Source organism: Phacochoerus africanus, chromosome 9, assembly GCF_016906955.1.
Source record: "Phacochoerus africanus isolate WHEZ1 chromosome 9, ROS_Pafr_v1, whole genome shotgun sequence".
Classification (NCBI taxonomy): domain Eukaryota; kingdom Metazoa; phylum Chordata; class Mammalia; order Artiodactyla; family Suidae; genus Phacochoerus; species Phacochoerus africanus.
In genome coordinates, this window is record NC_062552.1 from 77,109,314 (window position 1) to 77,137,124 (window position 27,811).

Here is a 27,811-nt window from a genome sequence, read left to right on the forward strand (position 1 = left end):
AAAAAAATCTCTGATCTCAGTTTACTAGGGTGAAATTACTAAAACATTTGAAACAATCAAGGTAGAATTAAGCACAGCTAACTTGAGTAAGCATGAAGTTCACGCTGATAAAGGAGAGAAGGAAGTGGTCTGCGTTGACTGAAACAGCTTAAGAATGGATAAAAACTGACTAGTCAGAGAAGACAGGCATTATTTACTGCAGACAGATGAGACCACTTGAGCAAAGGAATAATACCAATAATACCGGAGTGAAGAGGTGAGGGCAGTGGGACCCAAGTACAAACAGAGGCCTGGGGCCAGACTATGGGTGGTTTAAAATCCAAGTGTAAACAATTGGGTCTTCATGCAGGAGGTAAACGGAGACCATTTTAGGTTCTTGAGAATGCAGTATTAGCCAAATAGAGGAAAAACTGGGAACGAAGGCTGAGCAAAATCCACGCCCAAAGTAAGACTACTTTATTTTTCACCTGAAGGACATCACATACTTGTAGGAATGTTCACTTAAAGGTGGGAGCGTTAAGCAACAGACGTGACCCAGAGACATTCCACCTGGAAATCATGAACTCTGGCCCAAGGACCAAGTGCTTGATGCATAACCCCAGTTTAGAAATTTTACTGACTAGTTAACTAAGTTTGGCAAGTTGTCGGAAGGTGCTCACTCACTGGATTGTTATTTATGCTGATGACGAGGGCCTGGATTCACAGAGGAAAAAAACAACATGGGAAAGGGTGAGAGGGGGGTGAGAAAGTGAAAGGAAGGGGAAAGAAGTAGGGAAGGGCACAGGTGTCAGTCATGGCGCCAGAGACCGAGCTGCAGAGGTCGGGGGTCTGGGGTCTGGGGTCGGGGGTCGGGTGGCCCTTAGGAGTGCCCCCTCCCCCCGGGGCACCGTCCTCAGGCGCCGCGCGTGTGCTCGCGGGCGGGGCACCCCGCGGCCGCTGGCGGCCAATCCGGGCGGGCGTCCGGGGAGGGGCGGGGCTTGCCGGCTCCGGCTCCGCGAGTCCTCCTTTTTGCACACACACGAATACAAAGAGCCATACGACCTTCGGGTATCCTTTTTCCATTTTTTTTCCTCCTTAATCTTGTGTGTGTTTTCAAATTTTTTAAAAATAGAGATCTGTGGCAGTGCTGGGGTGAGGAAACTGTTGCTAAGGGGAATGTGCGCTTTCCCCCATTTCTTTTTCTGTCTCTCTTCCTCTTTCTTTTTCCTGGTCAAGGTTTTAAATATACCAAGAAGTTGAGAAGCAGGATGGCCGTGTACAACTGTTTCCAGCCAAATTTATATTTTTTCTTTTTGCTATCACATTTTAAGAACTGGTAAATTTTTATGGTCAAGGGATTTTTTTAAAAAATTTGGCCTCTTGGGAAGTATAGATTTCTTTTTTTTAAGCGGGCTCGAAGGGATAATGTAAATTTCTGCCACAGGCAACGTCGAAGGAAGCGGAGATTTGAGACTCCCTCACAAAGCTGTTTGCGTGCGTTTTACACACCCTCCCCCCAGAACCAAAACTAAGTGGCTTGAATGTGGCAATTGTCCAAGGCCAAGAGGCTAAAAATGTTTAGATATTCTTAATTGTAACACTCATTTCCCTGGGGAGGGGGGAGTCAAAGCCCTTCTTACAGTGTGTCTTACAAACATTTTTCATGAGAACCTTGTGTGTGTGTGTGTGTTTCCTGAAGCAAATAATTTCGTAAAGATTTATCTTGGGGTTTTGTGCTTTGTGTATATGTACAGTATGTGTATATGTGCCATATCAGATTTTATTTTCAAAAGTGACTGCCTTTGGTTTTATGTGTGCAAAGTAGCCCCTAGGGTGTGTTTTTTTTTTTTTTTTTTCCTGTTGTGTTCCCAAATGTGATCCAGACAGGAGTTTATGTGCAAATTAAACCTGAGAAGAAATCCCATGCATAAAATACTTAGGCACTTTCATTCTATGTGCATTTGATATTTTTTTTGCTCTACTTCTAAAGTATCAGATTAAATTGCCAGGGAATATGTAGTCCATGTGGCAAATGAGGATACGCAATTTATTGAGTCTGTGGTTAAAGCCTTCTTTAGTGACTGTTTTGCCTTAGTGGTTTTGGTTTTTATTGTCTCACGTTCTTAAATGTACAGCTGTGTATATTTTGGCCTTTATGTGTGGTTTGGTTGGTGTGTTCAGAAGGGAAGTTCTCTCTTGGCTTTTTGACAAAATGGTCGTTTATAGGTTGGGATTTGTTTCAAAAGCTCCACAGCTGGCAAAGTATCAGGAAAATAATTTAGTCAAGTCCAATTCTCAGAAACTGTTCATAGTGGTGGTGATGATGGAGGAGGGGCCAAGAGGAAGCAAAGGCCAATAATATATATGCAGGATAAGAAATGCATTTTGGTTATCATGTTGCATTTTTGGAATGAAAATGCTTAAAGTCACAGAGAGAAGTGTGTGTATGAATTGAGAGGGCTGAGAGCAGTGTCTCCCTGTACAGGAGCTGTATTCTCACTTCACTCTTTCAGAACCACTGTCTCCTATTAGGAGTCCTACAGAAAATATTTACATTCAAATCTGTATTTGCAGATTGGGGTGAAAGCATAGGAAGCATATGGGCTGATGAGGGAGAAACTGGAATGTCACAAGTGAAGTAGCAACCAGGAGATAAAAAAAGGATCTATGGTAGAGTTCAAATTTCACAACAAAACCCCAGTATGACGATGGCAGTACATTCCCATTCCCCAGCCAGCAACCCAGTCAGTTTCAAACAGTATTTAGGATGCCTAACAAATGCGATAAAATTATCTGTACAGGTCTTTACATTCACTATAAGGTGGCCCTCTTCGGACCCTCTGGATTTCTTACCTGTACTGAGTGCATTTTTATTCCCTAATAAGTCAGATCAGTGCTTAATAAATGTCTCAAATGTGGATCATTCCACAAATTTAGACCTGCATGTCTTTGGAATCCAGTCAGTCTAGTGACCTTTGTGATGGCAGCAGTGCTGAGAATTTTAATGGAGTTTTGCTCTTTCTTACTCTTTCCCACTTCACTGCAGGTCATCACATATACTTTCTACCTTTTCAGAAAACAGAAAGCTCTTCCTAGAGCAGTACACAGCCCAAGCCCCTGTCTTCCTAGACTACTTGATTTTTGCTAGGAATTTAGGCTCACAGCCAACGTCCTTGCTTTGAGTTTCTTCGTAAGAAAGAGAATTCCTCCTACGAATGTATCGCTGGCTTGGCCCTCCTACCAAAGCAAATAAAGCTAAACTCGGTTTAGCTTGGGAATCGGCGAGGTCCCTCAAGATGAAAACTTTGAACTAAGGGCAACTAATACCTTGTTAGTGGTATCTGAAAAATCTGTAACTGAGGCCGGCAGGAACTAAAAGCTTGTCACTACCAAATGTAAGAGACCAATTTGTGGTCACTGTACCTACGACCGTGTACACGCAGCTTTCCGGGCAGCAGAGAACAAAAGCGAGTAAACAAAACAAAAAAGCCACCTAAAGATGGCGTCTGACGGCCTTGAAAAAGGCTCCAGTCGTATCTCTCCCTGAAGAGGCCCCTCCCCTCCCTGGCTCTTTGAGTGATTGTGGACTGTGGCCAATAACGTTCTCGACCCTACTCCGCCTAGTGGTCCATCTACCAATCACCGGGGGCCCAGGGACTGGTGGGGCGGGGCTTCACCGCGTGCGCGCGCCGGACGGGTATACGCGCCGGCGCCGCGGTCTTCCCCAGTTGTCCGCGCGCGCCCGCCTCAAAACAGTGGAGTCAGCTGCCGCTAGGCGCGGGGCACACGTGGTGGGACACCCGTAGGGCCGCCAAAGCGAGACCGCCACAGGAAGTCCCCTCAGTCTTCAGAGCTTTCTTACAAACATAGTCTGCTTAAGGTGACCCAGCAAGATCCCCAGCTGCGTCTGGGGCCAGTCTGCTCTTTGCGTCCTCTGCGGAGCACCCCTTTCCCGGAACCCTCAGGGCACAGTCTACCCGGGGGGGGGACCCAGTGGCAGGGCGCCCTGTCCCCTCGAGCTCTGCTACCCCTTGCGCCGCTGAGGTTGCCCTGCTTGCAGCTGAAACACACCTTCTCTTCGGAAATGGTTGTGTGTTCCTGGTGCCTACCTTGTCAACTTTGACTAATATTTAATCAGCTAACATTTACCGAGGGCTTCCTGGGCACACGATACAGCCTTAGGAGCTAGTTTCTCATTTTTCAGTTTCTTCATAAATGCAGGAATAGTCCTTTACGTCAGGTGCACGGATGCGAAAATCTTAAACTGGAAATTTTAATGTCACCAAGTTGCGTTTTAGCAGACGTAATTTTAAAAAGACGGTGCTACACTGGGTTAAACAAACTCATACTACTATACACACATACATGAAATTTTCGGATTACGTGGAATCCTTAGGACCTCATTCTGCCCTCTGGGACTACATCTCTTTCTAATCCCTAAAAGCGAGGTCTTAGATTTTCTTTGTAGATCTTTAGATGGGTCAGTCTTTCAAAATGTAGAAAAGTACTGTATTATAGTATTTGCTTACCTGCTTTTGTGTGATAAGAATTTCATTTCTGATAGAAATAGGTTTTGAGAGGACCTTCTAGCAGGTGATCCATTTGCAACTTCAAGTGGAGTGGGGGACTGACTGGCACAGCAGAAGCTTTAAGCGGCCGTTATCCTTTTTTATTTTTTAAAATGAAGATTATGGTATGAATTGCTGTGCTTTCAATAATCACATTTAAGGAAATCCATTGCTGGCACGACCCTGAATGAGTCAGAGGCCCATTATAAAAACATATATCATTGAGTGATACCATATCCTACACATCTATTAAATAGTGAGAAAACTTTTATTTTTCGTAGTTTAGAGGTGAACTCAGTCATGCAGAAAATTCAAACCCAGAATGAGTTGAAGCAAGCAAGGGAGCTGCCAAGAGTATGATATATTTAGCTCTAACAAAAATACATGTGACTTGGGAGGAAAGGGATAGTTAAGATTATGGACAGTCTCACCCTGAACTGTCTGTCTAAAGAAGATGAGTTTTCTTTCTTCTTTATCTAAATAGTTTTTTTTTTTTTTGGTCTTTTCTAGGGCTGCACCCACGGCATATGGAGGTTCCCAGTCTAGGGGTCTAATTGGAGCTATAGCTGCTGGCCTACACCACAGCCACAGCAACGCCAGATCCAAGCCACATCTGTGACCTACATCACAGCTCACAGCAATGCCTGACACTTAACCCACTGAGCAAGGCCAGGGATCGAACCCTCAACCTCATGATTCCTAGTTGGATTCATTAACCACTGAGCTACTACAGGAACTCCAATCTAAATAGTTTTGAAAAAATATCAAAATTACTGGTAAGTACAATTTCTAGGCTCCTTTCACAGGTATTAAAATTACACCAATACCAAATAAACCCCAAACACATAGATTTTATGCAAACTTAAGTTTGCCAGCTGCTGTCATTTCGTGTTGATATAATAGGACTGAATCTCCCTCCTTTTCTTAACATTCAATTCTAGATGTTGATAGCGTTTTGCAAAAGGCATGTGTATTTTTCTATGGTGGTCAATCTTAGTTTATTCCTATTTTTTCATTCTTCAACAAAAATGTGAACTCTTGATTTTAAAATCAGTAGGAGTTCCCAATGTGGCTCAGTGGCAACGAGTCTGACTAGCATCCATGAGGACGTGGGTTTGATCCCTGGCCTTGCTCAGTGGGTTAAGGATCTGGTGTTGCCGTGAGCTTCAGTGTGTATAGGTTGCAGATAAGGCTCAGATCTGGCATTGCTGTGGCTGTGGTGTAGACTGGCAGGTACAGCTCCAATTGGACCCCTGGCCTGGGAACTTCCTTATGCCATGGGTGTGGCAATATAATAAAGTAAAATAAGCAACCTGAAATTGCAAATTTTGACAGTATTAATAATAATGGTACAGATACTGCCTGGATAATTTGCCATTGTTTTGCCAAATGTTCCATGGATTGCTTCATGGGTTATTGTATTAAACAGTTATACATTGTGAGAGGTAAAATAAAGGTACCAGAATAAAGTTTAGGTATGTTAATAACTTTGGAAGGGTTAAATGGGATCTAGAACTTTAGTGATGGAAAAAATCGAGAATGATGAATTATGTTAGATCTGGAGTGTTAGAAAAGAATTTAACAGGTTTTAACAACAGATAATGCAGCACTATCTGTAATAAAGTTCTCTTATCAATTTGAATTATTCATACTGAGGAAATTCTGTCTCTAAAGTAAAGAGTGTCTCAGTAGCCTACATCTTGTCTTCCTCACTTCATGTCAATGAATCTTTGCTCCTACATTCATCTTTTTTTTTTTTTTTTTGGCTGTACCTGCAGCATGCAGAAATTCCCAGACCAGGGACTGAAACTGCACCCGGGCCACAGCAATGACAACACCAGATCTTTAACCCTCTGTACCACCAAGGAACTACTCTTGCTGCTTTTTAAATATACTGAAGCTTCTGACTTCCTTTCTTTCATATCTAAACTCCCTTTCAAAACTGAACTCTGGAAAACTGGACTTCGTGTCCTGCTTCCATTGTCTCCATCAATTCCTTTTATCTACTGCATAGTATTACTTTCACTACAAAAATTCCTCTCTGGTCATCACCAGTGACATCACAGACAAATAAAATGTACTTCCTGGTGGTCCTGTTGTGGCTCAATGGGTTAAGGACCCAACGTTTTCTCTGTGAGGATGTGGGTTCCATCCCTGGCCTCGCTCAGTGGGTTAAGGATCCAGCATTGCTGTGGCTATGGCATAGGCTGGCAGCTGCAGCTCTGATTTGAATTCCTAGCCCAGGAATTTCCATATGCTGCAGGTGTGGCAGTTAAAAAAAAAAAGTTTTCTTAATTTTCGTCTTTTTTAAACTTTCTGCTACACAGGTGGTTAGATCCCCTCCCTTCCTTCCATCCATCCTTTCTTCCTTCCTTCCCTCCTTTTCTTTTTAGGGCTGTGCTTGTGGCATATGGAAACTTCCAGGCTAGGGGTTGAATCAGAGCTGCAGTTGCCACCCCATGCCACAGCAACGGCAACCCCAGATCGGAGCAGCATCTGCAACCAATGCTGAATCCCAACTTTCCTCAATGCCAGATCCTTAACCCACTGAGTGAGGCCAGGGATCAAACCCAAACCCTCAGGGAAACTAGTCTGGTTTGTAACCTGCTGAGCCACAGCAGGAACTCCAGATCCAACTTCTTGATTCTACTTTGGCTTTCATAACACTGTTTTTCTCCCACCTTGCTGACCATTCTTCTTTTTTAATGAAGCATCTTCCATGGATTGGCTTGAAGTGTTGTCCTTGGCCTTTGCCAAGAACTTTATACTTACTCCTGGGAGAACTCATCCACTCTGAGGCTCAACTATAACCTCCTGCTAAACTTTTCAAATCTGCATTCCAGCCCCGAACTTCCTCTTGTTTTCGTCTTTCATTCCTAGACTGTTGCTTTCAGAACATTCCATTTAGGAGTTCCCCTCCTGGGCAGCGGAAACAAATCTGACTAGGAACTATGAGGTTGCGGGTTCGATCCCTGGCCTCGCTCAGTGGGTTAAGGATCCAGCCTTGCCATGAGCTGTGGTGTAGGTCATAGACTCGGCTCGGATTTGGCGTTGCTGTGGCCCTGGTGTAGGCTGGCGGCTACAGCTCCGATTAGACCCCTAGCCTGGGAACCTCCACATGCTGCAGATACGGCCCTAAAAAGACAAAAAGACAAAAAAAAAAAAAAAGAACATTCCATTTAAAGATACTGCCATCAGTTTGAAATTTAAGTTGATATATAAATGTACATCTTCTCAAACGCTCTTGTGTCTCCTCTCAGTGTACTCATTTCTATTATTCTGTTGGTGGTACCATCTTGTTATCCTTAGGTTTATAATCTCGACATTGTCTTTAACCAATATCTCTATCCTCTGTGCGTGTGTGTGTGTATATATATGTATTTTTAGTTATTATTTTTTGCCACATCTGTGGCATATGGAATTTCCTGGTTCAGGGAGGAAATCCGAGCCACAGGAACAACCTATGCCACAGCTGTGGCAACACCAGATCTTTAATCCACTGTGCCACAGTGGGAACTCCCCTTCTCTCTATATATTTTTGTTTGTTTTTTGGCTGCCTTGCAGCATATGAATTTCCTGGGCCAGGAATCAAATTCGAGCTGTGACCTAAGCTGGAGCTGTGGCAACACAGGATCCTTAACCCACTGAGCTCAGCTGGGAATGGAACCTGCGTCCCAGGGCTCCCAAGACCCCTCCAATTCCATTGTGCCACAGTGGGAACTCCATCCCCCAGTATATATATTTTTTCCTTTTTTTTTTCTTTTTAGGGCCACACCTATAGTACATGGAAGTTCCCAGGCTAGGGGTTGAGTTGCAGTTGAATTGGAGCTGCAGCTGCTGGCCTATACCACAGCCACAGCAACCCCAGGTCCGAGCTGCATCTGTGACCTACCCTGCAGCTTTCAGCAACGCTGGATCTTTAACCAGGGATCAAAACCAGGGATCAAACCTGCATCCTCATGGGTAATAGTTGGCTTCTTAACCTGCTGAGCCCCAGTGGGAATTCCACCCACCTCCCTGTATTTTTTTTTGTGTGTGCCTTTGTCCTTTTTAAGAGTTATTATTAGTCCTTCCTCCAGGGTGTTGAACTTTAATATCCACAACGCTCATTCTTATCAACTCTCTCCAGGATTAAACATCTCCTAGTTGCTAACTCTTCTACTCTAGGTATCTAAAACAGGGGTCAGCAAACTATAGCCCATGGGCTAAGGTCTGGCCTGCCACCTGTTTTTGTATGGCCCATGAGCTAAGAGTGGCTCTTCTATTTTTTAATGTAAATATTAAATGTAGTATTTTGTGACATTTCTGTGTCCATAAAGTTTAGTTGGGACACAGCCATGCTCTTTGTTTATGTATTGTCCATGGCTGTTTTGTGCTGCAGTGGCAGAGTTGAGTAGTTGTGACAGAAACTATAACTATTTAATCCTTTACAGGAGTTTCCTGTTGACTCTGTGGGTTAAGGTCGTGGTGTGTTCACTACTTTGGGGAGGGTTCATCCCTGGCCTGGGAACCTTTGTGTGCTGGGGGCATGGCTAAAAAAAAAAAAAAATCTTTTAAAAAGAAAGGTTTGCTGCCCACCCCCGCGTGAGTTTCCTTAACTTGATTTTCAAAGTCTTCTGTCAGTCCGTACCTTTTATATAGGCCCTTTTGCTCTGACCTCTCACATGTACCCTGTTAATTCTGTAATTTTTTTTCTTTCATTGATTATGTCTTCCTACCACCCTATGAGTTTATCCTGTACCTGCTCAAGACTCAGTTGGAGGTTTTTCTTCTATAAGACCTCTTTCTCAGAGTTCCCGTCTTGACACTGTGGAAATGAATCAACTAGGAACCATGAGATTGCGCGTTTGATCCCTGGCCTCAATTAGTGGGTTAAGGATCTGGCACTGCTCCAAGCTGTGGTGTAGGTCGCAGACGCGGCTTGGATCTGGTTTTGCTGTGGCTCTGGTGTAGGTTGGCAGCTGTAACTCTGATTCAACCGTGAGCCTGGGAACTTCCATATGCCTTGGATGCGACCCAAAAAAGAAAAAAAGAAAAGGAAAGGAAAAAAAAAGACCACTTTCTCACATGATTTCATTCTGTTGATCTTTCCATCATTTTGAACTAACTCCTCCAGATTATTTTTAGTCTGTACCATATTTTTAGGCACTTTATATTTTGCCTTGTTGGGTAGACATTCTATTCTCACAGGCACTGTAAGCTCCTTGCCTGTAGGGACTTCACTTGAATACTTGGAGGTGGCAGTCCATTTGGTAACTCATTCTTTAGCACGCCCTAGCGTATAAAGAATTTTTAGAAACTTTTTTTTAAAACTTGCTCATGTTCTCTAACAAGAGATATGTATACCTAATAAAATTAGTGTTTGTTTTTAATCACTTATCTAGCTTTAAGTTGGTTAGGATATATTGGGGTTTTTTAAAATGATTTTTATTTTTTCCATCATAGCTGGTTTACCGTGTTCTGTCAATTTTCTATGGTACAGCAAAGTGACCCAGACACACATACATATATACATTCTTTTTCTCACATTATCATGCTCCATCATAAGTGACTAGATAGAGTTCCCAGTGCTATACAGCATCATCTCATTGCTTTGGTTAAGAAATATTGTAATGTGACCCTGCTGTATAGCACTGAGAATGCTATCTAGTCACTTATGATGGAGCATGATGGAGGATAATGTGAGAAAAAGAATGTATATATGTATGCATGACTGGGTCACTGCTGCATAGTTGAAAATTGACAGAACACTCTAAATCAGCTATAATGGAAAAAATAAAATCATTTATTTAAAAAAAGTATAACCCGTAGTTCCTGTTGTGGCGCAGTGGTTAACGAATCCGACTAGGAACCATGAGGTTGCGGGTTCGGTCCCTGCCCTTGCTCAGTGGGTTAACGATCCGGCGTTGCCGTGAGCTGTGGTGCAGGTTGCAGACGCTGCTCGGATCCTACGTTGCTATGGCTCTGGCTTAGGCCGGTGGCTACAGCTCCGATTCAACCCCTAGCCTGGGAATCTCCATATGCCGCGGGAGCGGCCCAAGAAATGGCAAAAAAGACCAAAAAAAAAAAAAAGTAGGACCCTAAAAAAAAAAAGGAAATATTGTAATGTGAAATGTTCCTTTTAAACACCTGACTACCCCAGTTTCCTCATCTTTTTATTTCAGGGTCTTAGAGCTTCTGTGAGAGACCATAGCAAGAGCCAGGGAGACTGAGTCAGGAATAACATCCACCAAAACCCCAAAAGAGGTATTTGAATGCCCATTGTGCTGCAATACACAGTCCCAGGTTTTTATAGACAGATTCATTCTAGAAAACTCCTATTTGTTGCCCTGAATGTGATATTCTAAAATGAACATAGTCAGGTAATACACAAAGTCAAAAAAGCAGAAATTGAGGAACAGAATTCCTGTTGTATCTCCATGATAACAAACCCGACTAGTATCTATGAGGACTTGGGTCCCTGGCCTCGATCCAGCATTGCCATGAGCTGCAGTGTAGCTTGTAGAAGTGGCTTGGATCCTGTGTTGCTGAGGCTGTGGCATAAGGCAGGAAGCTGCAGCTCCAAATTGATCCCTAGCCTGGGAACTTCCATATGCTGCAGGTGAGGCCCTAAACAGACCAAAATAAAAAAAGAAAGAGAAAAAAAAAGAAATTGAGGAACAAAATTTTAGAGCAGGTAGTTTCATGATATTTTATGTCAATACAAATATGAAAATATATTTAGCATTAAAAACAAGCAGAGTGGGAATTCTCTTGTGGCATAGTGGGTTAAGGATCTGGTGTCACTGCAGCAGCTCTGGTTGCTGCTGTGGCACGGGTTTGGCCAAAAAAGAAAAACAAAAATGAGCAGAGTTCACTATTATCCTTACTCTAAAGCCAAGTCATGATAGTAAGTAAACTACAAATACTGTTTTTTTCAATCACCTTTCTAAATTTGCATCATAGAAGGTTTTGTACAGCTAAGATAAATGCATCTTGGTAGACTTGAAGTAATTTTTTCCTAGAAACTTGATATTAAATTTAGGGGGAAAATGGCCCGAATTCTATTTCAAGCCATTGCATTTTTTTCAAGATTAGGATATTAGGTTGGGAACACAAAAGTTTTCAGAAGTAATCTTAATGTCATTCAGCTTCTGGAGCACTGACTGTGCGGGCACTCTGCACTCTGTAGGTGCCTTTTGTATGTTATGTAAAAGCTTCAAAAAAACACTCAAAGCGGGCAGAGATGAGAATGCTGTGGAAAGGGAAACATTTGCCCAAGTGGACACAGCCCTTAAGTGATGCAATAGAGAGAGAACTTTTTTTTGTCTTTGTTAAACGCCCAGTTCACTGTCATTTTGGAAAGATGACCTAGGGTCAAATCATAGCTGCAGGAGTTCCTGTCGTGGCGCAGTGGTTAACGAATCTGACTAGGAACCATGAGGTTTCCGGTTCGATCCCTGCCCTTGCTCAGTGGGTTAACGATCTGGCATTGCCGTGAGCTATGGTGTAGGTTGCAGATGCGGCTCAGATCCCGAGTTGCTGTGGCTCTGGCATAGGCCAGTGGCTACAGCTCCGATTTGACCCCTAGCCTGGGAACCTCCATATGCTGAGGGAGCGGCCCAAAGAAATGGCAAAAAGACAAAAAAAAAAAAAAATCATAGCTGCAGCTGCCATCTACAGTCACAGCAATACCAGATCCAAGCTGCATCTGTGACCTGCACTGTAGCTGGTGGCAACTCCAGATCCTTAACGTACTGAGCAAGGCCAGGGGTTGGGTCACATCCTCATGGATACTAGTCAAGTTTGTTAACCACTGAGCCATGACGGGTACTCCGCATCTTTGTTTTTCTTTTTTCTTTTTGGTCTTTTTGTCTTTTAGGGCTGCACTTGTAGTATATGGAGGTTCCCAGGCTAGGGGTCCAGTCGGAACTGTAGCTGCCGGCCTATATCCGAGCCATGTTTGCGACCTACACCACAGCTCACGGCAATGCCAGATCCTTAACCCTTTGAGTGAGGCCAGGGATCAAACCCCAGTCATCATGGATGCTAGTCGCTGACTGCTGAGCCACGACGGAAACTCCAAGGAACTCCTCATCTTAATTTCTTATTTTACAAATCCTGAACCAAAGTGGGAAGCATTTGTATGTTATCATCTTCATAACTTTATTTTTTTCTCAGAACATCCAAGTTTCACATTAAACTCCTTGAATGATGTTGGTTGGAAAAAAAAATTAAAAACCTCACAGGAGCATGTAGGCCCTTAGTTAGGAAGGGAAAGATAGAGAAATGATTCATCCATAAATGGACCTGGGAATCACTTAGTGCTTTCCTTTGACCTTTAGTTTTAATTTGGCTTCAACCTTTAGTTTTTTAGGTTTAGCTGTGCCTTCCAGTGAGTCTAATGACAGAGAAGCAGTAAATGGACTTGAGTTAACTTCTTACAAGAAGTGACTATCTAGCATAGAAAAGCATTTCTCCCATATAAAGGTGAGAAAGAGCAAATTAAAGACTATTCTTTAATAACTAAATGTAATTAAAATGCATTGTTGGATTTAATTATAGTATCTTAGAGGCATTGATATTGCCTGTTTCTGAAATGAGATTGCTGATTCAAAAAAACCCTTCAAAATCTCAATATATAGAAAATTCTCCTAACCTCCTTCTCTCCTTTTAATTGTGACGTTATGATATAATTTACAAGGTAAGACAGAAATGTATCTCTTGAAGAAACTGTAACATACTTAAGATCTTGTCACTTAGGGAGCTTCAGGCAGGAAGATTCTTTTTTTCTGTAATCAATTGTCATTTAGAAAAAGACAACATGAAATTCCTTGGAGTGTTCTCAGTGGTACAAACCAACTCTCCCACATCTTTTTTACTTTTTCTCCTGGAGTAGTTTAGTTGCTTAACTACAGTGATTCAAAAGAGAGGCAGTTTGGTTTATCATTGATATTCTGGTCTCTCCTTTTGGGGGCTGGTTGTGTGAGCAGAGTGGCAGCATGTGGCTACTTAGACACTCTCATTCAGCTCTGCCTGTCCCTTAAGCAGCATGAGAAGTGGAGATGAGGGGCCCCAGAGGTGATTTCTCTGGGCTACCAGCTGGAGGATGCAGAACTGCGTGTTTCCTTTGCAGAGGCCAGAGGCCCAGGTGTACAAAATGGGAGAGTAGGGGGCTGTGCCGCCCTGGTTTCCGTAACTCAACTTTCCCAGCTTTTCCTTTCATTTCCCTGCTCATCCCCAAAGCATTGATGATATAATAGTGTGAGGTTGGCAACGTGCTGGGGGCTGCATCGATTGGCCTTTTCCTTGTTTAGGAGTCTTACTCTGAATGCATCTGTATGAAAATTATCGAGAGGGTAGACTCATGATTCTGTATGTCAACAAAAAGCGGTATCAGTTAAAAAAAAATAAATGCTAGATTGAAAGTAGCAATAACTGGATTCTGCTGTCTTCCTCTGACCTTGAAAAAGATATGTAAGTTCTCTGTCTCTTCTCTAGACCTGGGTTAATATGTGTTTCCTAGATGCTAATATGTGTTGTGCAGATGAGATTAACCTACTGAAGAGTTCTGAACTCCTTAAGGAACGGTGTCAAAGCAATAAAATGCCATACTGTTATTACAGCCAAGATAGAGAGGCGGAGAAGACAGAGCTACATTTTCTTCCTTAATCTTCTCACCTTTCCAGATGCTCCTGTTTCCTTTGGAGCCCCCTCTGTTCCTTAGCTTGGAGCTGTGGGGACTGTGCCTGGGGGCAGGAAGAATGCCTTCCGCTCTCTGAAACTGTGTTGCTGGGGAAGGCCTTTGTAGGCCCATCCTTTCGGGAACCAGTCAGCGTGTCTCTGGGTGTGCTGAGCGAGGGCAGCACAGGATCTGCACATAGAAGGCCCTCTGCTCCGCAGGCCCAGGGGAGGCAGCCATGGACCCTGTGCTTCTTCACGGCTTGCCCACTCCTCCTTCACAGAACCCACCCCAGGGTGCCCAGGCTCCTCCGACCACCCTCCATGAGGGAGGAAAGTGAATCCCAAGAGGCCAACACTTCCTGCCGTCCAGTCGACTGGGGACACTTTCTGAGCAGTCCAGGAGTGTGAGCGAGGAACTTCCTGCCTTGGCCACCATGTCCTTCAGTGCCACCATTCTCTTCTCCCCTCCTGGTGGCAGTGGTGGAGGCGAGACCAGGTGCTGCTGCTGTGCCTGTAAGAGCGAGACTAGTGGGGGCAGCACAGGCTGTCAGGGCGGGAATCCTCCTTCCAGCACCCCGATCACAGTGACTGGACACGGCCTGGCCGTCCAGAGTTCAGAGCAGCTCCTGCATATTATCTACCAGCGGGTGGAGAAGGCAGTGGGTCTGGCTGAGGCTGCGCTGGGGCTCGCCCGGGCCAACAACGAATTGTTAAAACGTCTCCAGGAGGAAGTGGGTGAGCTGAGGCAGGGGAAGGTGCCGGCCCCCGATGAAGATGGGGAAAGCCGGCCACACGGCTCACCGCCAGAGGAGCCGGGACCCCTCAAGGAGAGCCCCGGGGAGGCCGGCAGGGCCGTGTCCACTGTGGAAGAGGAGTGTGACAGTGTGGGCAGCGGTGTGCAAGTGGTGATCGAGGAACTGCGGCAGCTGGGAGCGGCCTCGGCCGGGGGCCCTGGGCCCTTGAGCTTCCCGGCTTCCCAGAGAGATGTGCGGCTCCCGGGATGCACCCTGGCTGCTGGCGATGGGCCCCCGATGCTCAACCCCGTAAGTACAGCCACCATGCAGGGCATGCGTGGGGCTGCACTTCTGTGCTTTTCCCGCCCTCTCCTCTCTCTCTCTCTCTCCTTTCCAGCCGTCAACCTTTCTTTTGGTTGCATTTGCGATAAAACAGCGCCGTACCAAGTTTCCTTTGCCTTCAGGGAGAGTCAGCCCTGTTGCTTTTTTTCCCCTGCGTCAGCGCCTCTTGGCGGAAGGTCACAGCTGGCCTGAGTGAGGGGACTGCCCAGCCCTCCCGACCTGTCACTCTGCATGGCACCTTCTCCACAGCTGCCTCGGCTGCTTCACGGGCTCTGCTTCTCCTGGCGAGGATGCCTGCCGTGCACAGACGGCTCATTCATATTTTATCACGGGCCCTCTGCTTGCCAAGAGGAATTCAGGACTACCAGAGAGACGGGGACGTGGAGGAGAGAGAGGCAGAGGCGGGGAGAGAGGGAGAAGGGAAAGTGGGAGGGAGAGGACAAAGACAACAGCAGGCAGGTGTAGGGAGGGAAAGAGGTGGAAACCAAGGGTTGAGGAAGGAGGAAAAGTGGGAAAAAAAGAGCAGAGACAAAAGATGACCCTAAATGGAAGGAGAATGGATGCTCGAGAGAGGGAGTATGAGGTAAGGTGGGAGGGAGGTAGAGGAAAGGGAATAAATGAGGAAAAGAAATGGACAGCTGAGCATTAATAGTAAGAGGATAACACGGAGAGAGAAAAAGGGAAGCTAGGGGGCCTCTTATGAGCAGGAAAAGACATAGAAGTTCACTATGCTATTTCAGCTTCTTTCCTGCTCAGGGCCATACGAGCAGGAAAAATCCTGGCTGAGTAGAGTAAAAACTGCAGAATGTCACACATAGAAGTAGGAAAGGCGATGGAGCAACTCTAGAGATCACAGAGATGGGAAACTAACAGATGCGTTGCCACTTGAGAGACAGTGGGAGGTCTGTGAGCTCTCCTCCCCCGAGTCCTCCCTCTGCCCTGTCTCTTTTCCTCCTCCCCCCTCGACGAGGCCCAGGCACCCAGGCAAGAGTAGGGCAGCAGAACACACAGGGTCACCAGGAGGGAGGAGACTCCCAGCCCATCTGCTGGATCTGAGGAATGAAAGTCCCCCTCTGGTGTCACGGTGCAGCTAGTCACTGCTCCCCGAAGGCCTGGCCACGTGCGTGGGTGATGGCCTCACATTTTGTCCCAGCCTGTGCCCCATCCCCACCCCACCCGACTATGGAGGAGGAGGAGCTGGGAAGGAGAGGAGGCGGGAGGTGCCAGGCCAGGCAGTGCCCTGAGCTGTGGTTCTTTCAGGCAGGGAAGGCTTCCAAGCCGACAGGATGGAATTAGATTTCGCAGCACAGAAAGCAGCTCACAGGTCTATAAATCTCAGCCACCTCCCCCGCTTCTTTCTGTGTCGTCCCCCCCCCTCACTGTTTTGTTTTCCTGGCTGCAGAAATCCCCCCTCCTTTCTTCTTCTCTCTCTCTCTGCCTTCCTCCCTCCTTCCTTCCCCTGCCCTGTGTGTCCTTGAGTGAGGGCACAGGCAGGCAAGCAGATGTAAGGGCAGCAACAGTCAGATGTGGCCAGGACAGGATCAAGGTGAGGGCACACGCTGGCCTCACAAAGGGAAAAGGGGCACGGGGGAGGCAGTGCCAGCCTCTCTAGAGGTTTCTGACTTTATAGCTCCCTCCTTTGCTCCCATTTTTCTCCCGTTTCTCCTCTTTACTGTTGTTCTTTTCTTTTCTTTCTTTCTTTCTTTTTTTTTCCTTCTTCTTCTTCTTTTTTTTTTTTGTCTTTTTAGGGCCACACCCATAGTATATGGAGGTTCCCAGGCTAGGGGTCAAATCTGCGCTACAGCTACCCGCCTACACCACAGCCACAGCAACTCAGGATCCAAGTCGCCTCTGTGACCTACACCATAGCTCATGGTGTAGCTGTGTAAGCCAGATCCTTAACCCACTGAGCGAGGCCAGGGATCGAACCCGAGTCCTCATGGATACTAGTTAGGTTCGCTAACTGCTGAGCCACGACAGGAACTCCTGTTATTTTATTTTCTTGCTCCTTCTCTTGCTTGGTTTTTCTTTCTCGTCATCATTTCCTCCTTCAACCCCTTTCAGACAAAACACGTACCTTGCTACCTTTCCTGAACTCAGGAGCAAAGCAACTACTTTAATAGAGCATCGGAGACATCCTTGTTCTTATAATCAGTCTTATGGTAACAACCCAACACGAGGGGCCCTTACCCACAGGAAGTGTCTGCCCCACACTCCCACTGGAGTCTCAGAGAAACAAGCCATGGACCACCACCGACTGGGCTAGATTCCCCCTGCTTCCCACTCCCTGTTCACTATACTTGGCCCAAGAATGATGGCTAGCCGTCTTCCCCTACCCCTGGATGGCTAATAGGCTGTTCTTTTTTATGTTCTTAGCTGGTGGATGATTATGTGGCCTCTGAGGGTGCAGTGCAGCGGGTGCTGGTCCCTGCTTACGCCAAGCAGCTTTCACCAGCCACACAACTGGCTATCCAGAGGGCCACCTCAGAGGCAGGGCCGGAAAATGGAAGCAAGCTGCCACCACCCCGTCCCGAAGACATGCTCAGTGCCGCCGCGGCCCTGGAAGGTGCCTTGGAAGAGCCAGGCCCTGCAGCAACTGGGGAGCTGAGACACTCTCTAGGGTTTACCCCCTCCCCATGCAGGACCAGAGGGAGTGGGCAGAAGAACTCCAGGCGCAAGCGGGATCTGGTCCTCTCTGTGAGTGAGCTCCATTTCTCTAAGTTTTTCTTTCGTCTGGAAAGAGAAGTGAAGAGTGAAGTGGGGGTTGATTTTAAACATCCCCTATCAAATGAATGGTATCCTGAATCGCTCTGGAGTGGGAGGGGCGAGGAGACCAAGCCCCAGGGACAGATAGTCCCCTGCTATCTGCGGAACTTCTTTAGGTTTTTTTTTTTTTTTTTTAGATAGAATGATATCTTCCTTTCAAAGATAAGGGAATTATATCCCATCTCCTAGTGATCTCTGAATCCTGATGGGAAGAAATTTAAGGGGCTGAGCAGATTGACTACGGCAGGGTAGCCCTGGAAACTGCCTGCAGATTACCTACCAGTGCTCAGGGTGAGCAGCAAGGGGCCCCTTGGGCAGAAAGGCCAAAGTTTTCTGAGGTGGTCCCACCCCCCCAAAGATGCAGAGGGCTACCAAACACTCAGCTCGGCTATAAAGGTTTGGAGAGTCTAGTGATTCCTCTTTTTTTTTCTTTTTCTCTTTTTTCTTTTTACTGCTGCATGTGAGGCAAATGGAAGTTCCCAGATCCAGGGGTGGAATTGGAGCTGCAGCTGCAGCTTACACCACAGCCACAGCAACTCTGGATCTGATCCACATCTGCAACCTACACCACAGTTTTCGGCAACACTGGATCCCACTGAGCAAGGCCAGGGATCCAACCCTCATCCATATGGATGCTATGTTGGGTTCTCAACCTGCTGAGCCATGATGGGAACTCCCAATTCTAGTGATTCTAAGAGCTGTTGGTACCAGGGAAGTTTCTGCCTTTGAAACTTTTCAGTGGCTTGGAGTCCTAGGAACATCGCTAATCCTGTGGGGTGAACGGGATGCTGCCCCCACCCCACCACAGTTATCCAGCCTAAAATGTCAATAGTGCCTAGGTTGAGGAACCCTGCCCTAGGGTGATCACAGACCTTTGGATCAGCTTTGTCTCCCCAAACATCTTTCTGATGTAACCATGGGAGTGTTCTTTAGCCATGTAACATTCATATTGACTGTAATGGGTTTCCATTCTCTGGATAGATGCTGAGGCAGTAACTTGAGTATTCTGGTTAGGAGTGGAGGTTACCACTGGCATCCAGCTAAATCTCATCACAGTATGTGTAGCTCATTTCTTCTTGTTACAGTCTTAGTAAAGATTGAAAATGGCTGATTACCACTTGAATCCTTTATTTATATTACTTCTTCCTTTTTTAAAAGTTTTGTTGAAGTACAGTTGATTTATAATGTTGTGTTACTTTCAGATATACATGTATACACACGTGTGTGTGTATATATATATATATATTTTTAATATTCTGTTCCATTATAGGTTATTGCATGATACTGAGTATAGTCCTTGTTGGTTATCTATTTTATATATAGTAATATGTATATTTTAATCCTAACTTTCTTCCTTTTCCTGAAAGATCTCTCCCTTTCATTTGATTTTTTTTTTTTTTTTTTTTTTTTTTGCTTCTTAGCACTATACCCATGGCATATTGAGGTTCCCAGGCTAGGGGTCCAATCAGAGCTACAGCTGCTGGCCTATGCTGCTGTGCCTATGCCACAGCCACAGCAACGCAGGATCCGAGCCGCATCTGCAACCTACACCACAGCTCATGGCAATGTCAGATCCTTAACCCACTGAGTGAGGCAAGGGATCAAACCAGCAACCTCATGGTTCCTAGTTGGATTCATTTCCACTGTGCCATGACGGGAACTCCTGATTTGTTTTTATATTGATGTACTCCCCCACTTCCCCCAGCCCCGGGAGGGAAGGCACCATTCATAATCAGTATCAACTGGTTTCTAACTTTTTTTTTTTGTCTTCTAGGGTCGCACCCGTGACATATGGAGGTTCCCAGGCTAGGAGTCTAATTGGAGGTATAGCTGCCGGCCTACACCACAGCCACAGCAATGCCATATCCTTAATCCAACCGAGCGAGGCCAGGGATCAAACCCCCAACCTCATGGTTCCTAGTAGGATTCGTTAACCACTAAGCCACGATGGGAACTCCCTGGTTTCAAACTTTCACTTCAGATGTTGGTTATGTTCAGGGATCTTCACTTATCAAGAACAGCAAATAGGTGTAGTTTCTCTGTTATGGATTTCCAGCCCAAGAGGGCACTCTTGTTGTCGGTGATAGAAATGGAGGCCTATACCTAAAATACATTTCAAAGGACTCCCCCCAAATTTGTAGAGTTTCAATTGTGAATAAATGTGTGATAATTATATTTGGCATAAAATCAGGGATTTTGATCACTTGCATTCCTCTCGTGCCTACTGCCTCCAGCGAGAGGTCTGGTGATGAGGCTTGGCTTTTTCCTGACCTTCGCAGGACTCAGTGGAACTGGGGGCCTTCTGGAGGACAGCATGCCCAGTCATCATGCTCTCTATTACAGCTCGTGAAGAGGACCAGTCAGGGAATCTCGCTACCCATCACAGAGAAAGATATAAAATGTTCTTGAGGAGAATTCCCGTTGTGGTGCAGTGGAAATGAATCTGACTAATATCCGTGAGGATGCAGGTTCAATCCTTGGCCTCGCTCAGTGGGTTAGGGATCTGTCATTGCCATGAGCTGTGGTGTAGGTTGCAGATGTGGCTTGGTTCTGGCGTTGCTGTGGCTGTGGTGTAGGCCAGCAGCTGTAGCTCCGATTTGGCCCCTAGCCTGGGAACTTCCATATGCCCTGGGTGCGGTCTAAAAAAAAAAAAAGGTTATTGTCTTAGTCTGTGGGTTTAGAGGGAGAGGGAGAATTACAGACTTCACTATTCCAACCTTTAGCTCTGGGAAGGAATCAGAGAGGTATCTCTAATCTGCTGAGGCTGCTGGGTTGCTGCTAGGGATCCAAAAGGACTAAATCAGAATTTTTTTTTTTTTTTTGGCTTTTTAGGGCCGCACTTGCAGCATATGGACGTTCCTAGGCTAGGGGTCGAATTGGAACTGCAGCTGCTGGCCCACACCACAGCCACAGACATGCCTCATCTGAGCCACGTCTGCGACTTGCACCATAGCTCATGGCAACACTGGATCCTTAATCCACTGAGCAAGGCCAGGGATCAAACCCACATCCTCATGGATACTAGCTGGGTGCATTACTGCTGAGCCACAGTGGGAACTCCCAAATCAGAATCTTAATTCCTTGGACTGCTGCAGATCCCAGCCACCTATTGGGGAAATTATTTATTTTTAGCTCACTCAGGGGGTAGGTTAGCCAGCAGCCTTTACAGTCTTAACACTTATTGTCTAGAGTATTTTCCCTTTCCACTTCAAACCTGGTTTGATTTTTATCAGCTGATCTTTTCCAAGCCACTTGAATTGGAACCTATGCAACTCCTCCCTCCTTTTTCTTTTCTTTTCTTTCTTTCTTTCCTTTTTTTTTTCCTTTTTTTGAAACACTTTCAAATTCTTTCTGAAGCATTCACCCATCCTCTTGTGACTTCTCAAGTTTGGACCTCTAAGAGGTAAAGTGACTATCAAATATGAAGCTAGTACTATAACAGTCTTTTTTATAGAGTGGAGACCCTAGCCATAAAGAGGTAACAGTAATTTCCTAAGTTAATATGGTCAGTCAGCCGTTGGGGTAGGAGGGTAAATTGGGCATTTCTGAATTTGAAGCTGAAGTCCTGAGATCAGGATCACATCAATTTGGGACTTGGCAGTTTCCATTGACTGGAGGACCTTGGAATAAAAACATCATCAGAAGCAACAAAACTGGAGTTCCCATTGTGGCGCAGCGGATACGACTCCAACTAGGAACCATGAGGTTGTGGGTTCCAACCCTGGCCTTGCTCAGTGGGTTAAGGATCCGGCATTGCCGTGAGCTGTGGTGTAGGTCGCAGCTGAGGCTCGGATCTGGTGTTGCTGTGGCTGTGGCATAGGCTGGCGGCTACAGCTCCAATTAGACCCCTAGCCTGGGAACCTCCATGTGCTGCGGGTGTGGCCCTAAAAAAGACAAAAGACAAAAAAAAAGAAAGAAAAAGAAACAACAAAACTAAATTTAATAGGGATAAATGTAAAATCCTGCATTAAAGTAAAAAAATAAAAACAAAAACAAAACCCACTTGCAGAATGGTGGAGATAATAATCCATGTGAAAAATGGATGTGGGTTGACTATAGTGGACTTGGGCTGACTTCAAGCTCACTATGAGTGAACCTCGAAACACTGAGTACAGATGCGCTTGCTAAGAAAGGTAACAGCATCTTGGATTTCATTCCTAGAAGTACAGAGTTCTGCTAGGGGAAGTAATACTCCCCTTGGCCAGACCTCAGCGGATGAGTTAGATTCGGTTCCAGGTGTCACGTTGTAAGAGAGACACTGGCAAATCAAAGAGGCTCACAGTTTCATGAGGAGTCCAGCTGGAAAGTGGGTTGTGAGGAATGGATGAGGGACTTGGTGTTTGCACCAGATAAGAGACGACGTGGGGCATACATGAAAGCAGTCTTCAAATATTTCAGGTGCTGTTATGGGAAAACGGGTCAGATTTTGGAGCATCTAAGGCAAAGTTTCTTAACAATTAGAGATGTTCAGGAGTTCCCATCGTGTCTCAGCAGTAATGAGTCCAACTAGTATCTATGAGGACTTGGGTTCGATCCCTGGCTCTGCTCGGTAGGTTAAATAAAGATCCAGCATTGCTGTGAGCTGTGGTGTAGGTCGAAGATGTAGCAATGGATCAGGTGTTGCTGTGGCTGTGGTGTAGGCTGGCAGCTACAACTCCAATTTGACTCCTAGCCTGGGAATCTCCATATGGGTGTGGCCCTAAAAAACAAAAACAAAAGGTGTTCCCATCATAGCAAAGCAGAAATGAATCCGACCAGGAACTATGAGGTTGTGGGTTCGATCCCTGGGTTAAGGATCCAGCGTTGCCGTGAGCTGTGGTGTAGGTCAAAGATGCGGCTTGGATCCTGTATTGCTCTGGCTATGGTGTAGGCTGGCAGCTGTATTTCTGATTCGACCCCTAGCCTGGGAACCTCCATATGCCGCGGGTGTTGCCTTAAAAAGCAAAAACAAAAACAAAAAAACAATTAGAGATGTTCATTAGTGGAATAAGCTGAGTCAAAAACTCATGAGAAGACATCATTAAGGGTATATAAGCAAAGCTGAAAGACAGCCAGTCCCTGTCGTGGCTCAGTGGTTAACGAATCCGACTAGGAACCATGAGGTTTCGGGTTCGATCCCTGGCCTCACTTAGTGGGTTAAGGATCCAGCATTGCCGTGAGCTGTGGTGTAGGTCAAAGACACGGCTCAGATCCAGCATTACTGGCGTAGGCCAAGGCTACAGCTCTGATTAGACACCTAGCCTGGGAACCTCCATGTGCAACAGGTGCAGCCTTAGAAAAGACCAAAAAAAAAAAAAAAGCCTGTTTAATGATGTGAAAGAGGTTGCATGATCAAGTCTCCAAGTTCCTTTCCCATTTCCCATTTCTGTTATTTCAGAGCTGTGCTTTTTGGACCATGATGTGGGGGCCCATGGGCTCTGTGGTAACGTGCAGAGGGAGATACCTGGGCCATTTTCCTGGGTCACCAATTTTACTAGAGGATTTTGGAAGACACTTTCATGTTAAGAGAAATACAGATACAGTGTGAAGAAAGTTTTAAAACTTCCAAGAGCACAGGGCTGCAGAAAATGCCCACCTGCAGTAGCCCTGGTGTGTATATTTGCTCTCTCCTTGCTTTAGGAGTCTGTCTGTGGAAACGTCTGAAACCCTCTGCTCTAGTGATTGTATTCCCCAGGAGTGGTAAGACAGGGATAATCTTGGAGGCTCCACATAAATTAAATGAAAAGGAAAAAGGAGGGGGGACTCCATTAGAAATACTAACTTGGATAGGCTCTCTGGTTAAGAAAAGTCATCGCATTGGGGATCTGGAGTTGCCGCGAGCTGTGGTGTAGGTCATAAACACAGCTTGGATCCTGCATTGCTGTGGCTATAGTGCCAGCCAATGGCTGCAGCTCCGATTCGACTCCTAGCCTGGGAACTTCCATATGCTGAGGGTGTGGCCCCCCCAGAAAAGGAAAGAAAGGACGTCGACAGAAATGGTACCTAAACTACAGGCAGGATTCTGGCAGAGGACCCCGTGGAGACAGCGCCTAGGGATCAGGGGAGAGTTTCATCATATTTGCTCCTGGCTTGATTCTGTTTGTTTGTTTCCCCTAGAAATTGGTCCACAATGTGCATAACCACATCACCAATGACAAGAGATTCAATGGGTCTGAAAGGTATGATCTTCTTGAGGGAAAAGAATCGTAAGGAACTTCTCCAAGGAGCGGAGAGGAGAGGGGGCTGCTCCAGTATAACAGTGAGGCTACAGCTTCCATTTCACCATTGCTGCTCGAATCCTGTCTCAGGCGGTGGAGGAATTTATGACCAAGTTGATCAGGGATGGGAACCTCTTTGTCCAGCTTGTAAGATGCTCACTGCCTTACTCACTCTTTTCTCTTGTGGCAGCATCAAGTCCTCTTGGAATATTTCAGTAGTGAAGTTCCTTCTGGAAAAGCTCAAGCAGGAGCTGGTAACCAGTCCCCATAATTACACTGACAAGGAGCTGAAAGGTAAGAAAACATGAGTGAACGCCCATCCCATCCTTCCTCCATCCCCTGTTCCTGGCCAAAGGAGAAGAGGCATGGAGATGATTTAGGTGGTTTTGAAAATCGCAGACTTTAAAAAATTGGTTTTGGCTCTTCTTCTCGCCTACATTATACACAGGATTTTTCTCTAATTGCCTTTTCATTGCTCTATTCAGTTGGAAATGAACATGGGAGAAAGAAAGGGCTAGAACACCATTGTGTTTTAGGCTCACGTAGGGCCTAAATCTAGGGTATTAGGAAAAGGAGGTCAAAATCCAGGCCTGCCCTTCTGTCCCTAAATATTACGTCCTGGGTTATTTATTTTATTTATTTATTTATTTATTTATTTATTTATTTATGTTTGTTTGTTTGCTTGTTTTTTTGGCTGCACCCACAGTATATGGAAGTTCCCTGGCCAGGGATAGAATTTGAGCTGCAGTTGTGACCTATACCACAGCTGCAGCAATGCCAGATCCTTAATCCACTATACCAGGCTGGATATCAGACCCACGCTGCACAGAGACAACGCCAGATCCTTAACCTGCTGCACCACAGTGGGAACTCCTAGCCTGGGTTTTCTACTTTCTTGCTTTTCTTTGTCTGTAGCATTAAGAAAGCTTTTGCAGGAGCTCCCATTGTGGCTTAGAAGGTTAAGAATCCAACTAGTGTCCATGAGGATGTGGATTCGATCCCTGGCCTCCCTCAGTAGGTTAAGGATCCAGCATTGCCACAAGCTGTGGCATAGGTCACAGTTGTGGCTCAGAGCTGGCATTGCTGTGGCTGTGGTGTGCAGCTGCGGCTCTGATTTGACCCCTAGCCGGGGAATTTCCACCATATGTTGTAAGTGCAGTTCTTAAAGAAAAAAAAAAAAAAAGAAAAAGAAAGAAAACTTCTGCTGGAGTTCCCTGGTGGCTCAGTGGGTTAAGGATCCAGTGCTGCTGGGAAGAAGCTTCAAGCCCTGGCCCCCAGGAACTTCCATGTTCGTATGGCCAAAGGAAAAAAAAAAAAAGAAGGAAAGAAAGAAAAAGAGAAAAGAAAAGAAAGCTTCTGCTGAAAAAGAACTTGTAATTTGCTGTTAGCCAAGTAGAATGGGGGTAGGTTTAACTGCAGGTGGGGGAAGGGAGTTACTGAAGCATTGGAGTTGTCTTTTTCTAGTGGGAGGAGTTTGTGTTGGAGATGGAGGGGATAGAGAGAGCTAAACCTGAGAGGAATGAATGGATGCCGAGAAACCCATCTTCTAAAAGGTGGTTCTCAGAGTTCCCGTCGTGGCTTAGTAGCGAACCTGACTAGGATCCATGAGGATGTGAGTTCAATCCCTAGCCTCACTCAGTGGGTTACGGACCCGGCGTTGCTGTGAGCTGTGGTGTAGGTCACAGATACGGCTTGGATCTGGCGTTCCTGTGGCTATAGTCTAGGCCAACAGCTGCAGCTCCAGATTTGACCCCTAGCCTGGGAACTTCCATATGCTGTGGGTATAGCCCTTACAAAAAGTAAACAAAACAAAACAAACAAAAAAACCCTACAAAAACAAAAGGTGGTTCTCACCCCCTCCATCCAGTAGTGTTAGAGCAAAAACAAACAAGCAAGCAAAACCACAGCTGAGGACCCTGCTTTCCGCTGCCTCCCTTCTCCCTCCCCACTAGGAGCCTGTGTCGCTTACTTCCTTACTAAGAGGCGTGAGTACCGCAACTCCTTGAACCCCTTTAAAGGCCTGAAAGAAAAAGAGGAGAAGAAACTTCGAAGTCGTAGATATCGGGTAGGTTTCTATTCTTTTCCTTTCAAGATATTGAACTCTAAACCCTAATGAGCCACAGTGGGAAGGGCCAGAGGACGTGGCATCTAAGAGCAGGGTTGAGATCCAGGAATAGAGTGGAGGAGGAGGAGGAGGAGGAGGAGGAGAGGAGCCAGTTCTAGGATGTGACCCAGGTTCTCTTGGGCACAGATTTTTACACAGCCTTCCTCCTACCCGAATCCCTTCCCCAAACCTGTCGCCCTTGCTAATCTCTGTCCTGGGCTCCTACCTCAGCTTTTCGCCAACCGATCCAGCATCATGAGGCATTTTGGCCCTGAGGACCAGCGCCTGTGGAAGGATGTGACAGAGGAGCTGATGTCTGATGAAGAGGACAGCCTTAATGAGCCAGGTGTCTGGGTGGCCCGGCCTCCCCGTTTCCGGGCCCAGCGCCTCACGCAGCTCTGCTACCACCTGGACGCCAACTCGAAGCATGGCACCAAAGCCAACCGAGTGTATGGGCCTCCCTCGGACCGCTTACCTTCTGCGGAGGCCCAGCTCCTTCCACCAGAACTTTACAATCCTAATTTCCAAGATGAGGAGGATGAGGGAGGTGATGAAAATGGACCTGTCTCCCCATCTTTTGACCAACCCCACAAAACCTGCTGTCCTGACTTGAACTCATTCATTGAAATCAAGGTGGAAAAGGATGAGTGAAATCTGTACCCAAGACTAACTCTGGCATCTGCCTCTCCCCTGTCCCTGAAACAGGTGGCCACAGGGCATCCCAGAATAATGAGATGTGTTCAGCAGTCTGAGAAAGCAAATCTGCCTCTCTTCTTAACACGGTCTCCACTGGAAGTGGAAGCTGGCAGCTCTGTTGGGATAAAAGGATTTATCTCCAAGGGGGGGAAATTACCCCCACTGTGAATGGCAAGCCAGAAATGCTTATTCCTAAGCATGAACAGTGCCTCGGACGAGACTGGGATGAGAAAAGGAGAAGGATGGGTGGGTCAAAGAAACATAAGGCCTTCTTGACATATGTACCCTGGTCTCAGTTGATTCCCCCCTCCCCAGTTTCACTCAAAGCCCTGGGAAAGCAACCCTGGTCACACCTTCTATGGCCCAACTGCTGGTCTTGCTCTGCAGTGGCAGCCGCACAGGACCAGGTCAGGGTCATACTGCCACCTGGTGGACAGTTTCAGTCATGGGCTTGATTTTTCTGAGCAGAACACAGGCTCCATCCCTTTTTGGGAATTGGGATCTAGGTGTAATAGCTATTGTTTATTGAATTATATAAGGAAGCTTTTATTATTCCCATCTTACACATGAGAAAATTAAGACTTAAGGAGGTCCCCCATCTCACCAACAGCTGCTTTTCCACCATGTGGCTAAGCAGTATACATGGCTTGGTAGCTATTTTTTAGTCCTGTCAGCCAAGCTGTATTTTGAAGAAGTGGGGTGTGTGTGTGTGTGTGTGTGTGCGCGCACACGAGTGCGCATGCAGAATGCACACACATTCAC

General features: G+C 46.0%; 1 protein-coding gene across 1 annotated transcript; it reads left to right on the forward strand.

Annotated features, from left to right (window-relative positions):
• The first annotated feature begins 1,017 nt into the window (after window positions 1-1,017).
• Window positions 1,018-27,331, forward strand: C9H14orf93 (chromosome 9 C14orf93 homolog). The gene is made up of 7 exons (XM_047796277.1): window positions 1,018-1,047; window positions 14,216-15,253; window positions 17,663-17,983; window positions 24,149-24,210; window positions 24,440-24,543; window positions 26,202-26,314; window positions 26,585-27,331. Exons 2-7 carry the CDS (start codon window positions 14,645-14,647, stop codon window positions 27,002-27,004), a joined length of 1,629 nt encoding a protein of 542 aa, XP_047652233.1. The 5' UTR covers window positions 1,018-1,047; window positions 14,216-14,644; the 3' UTR covers window positions 27,005-27,331.
• The last annotated feature ends 480 nt before the right edge of the window (window positions 27,332-27,811 follow it).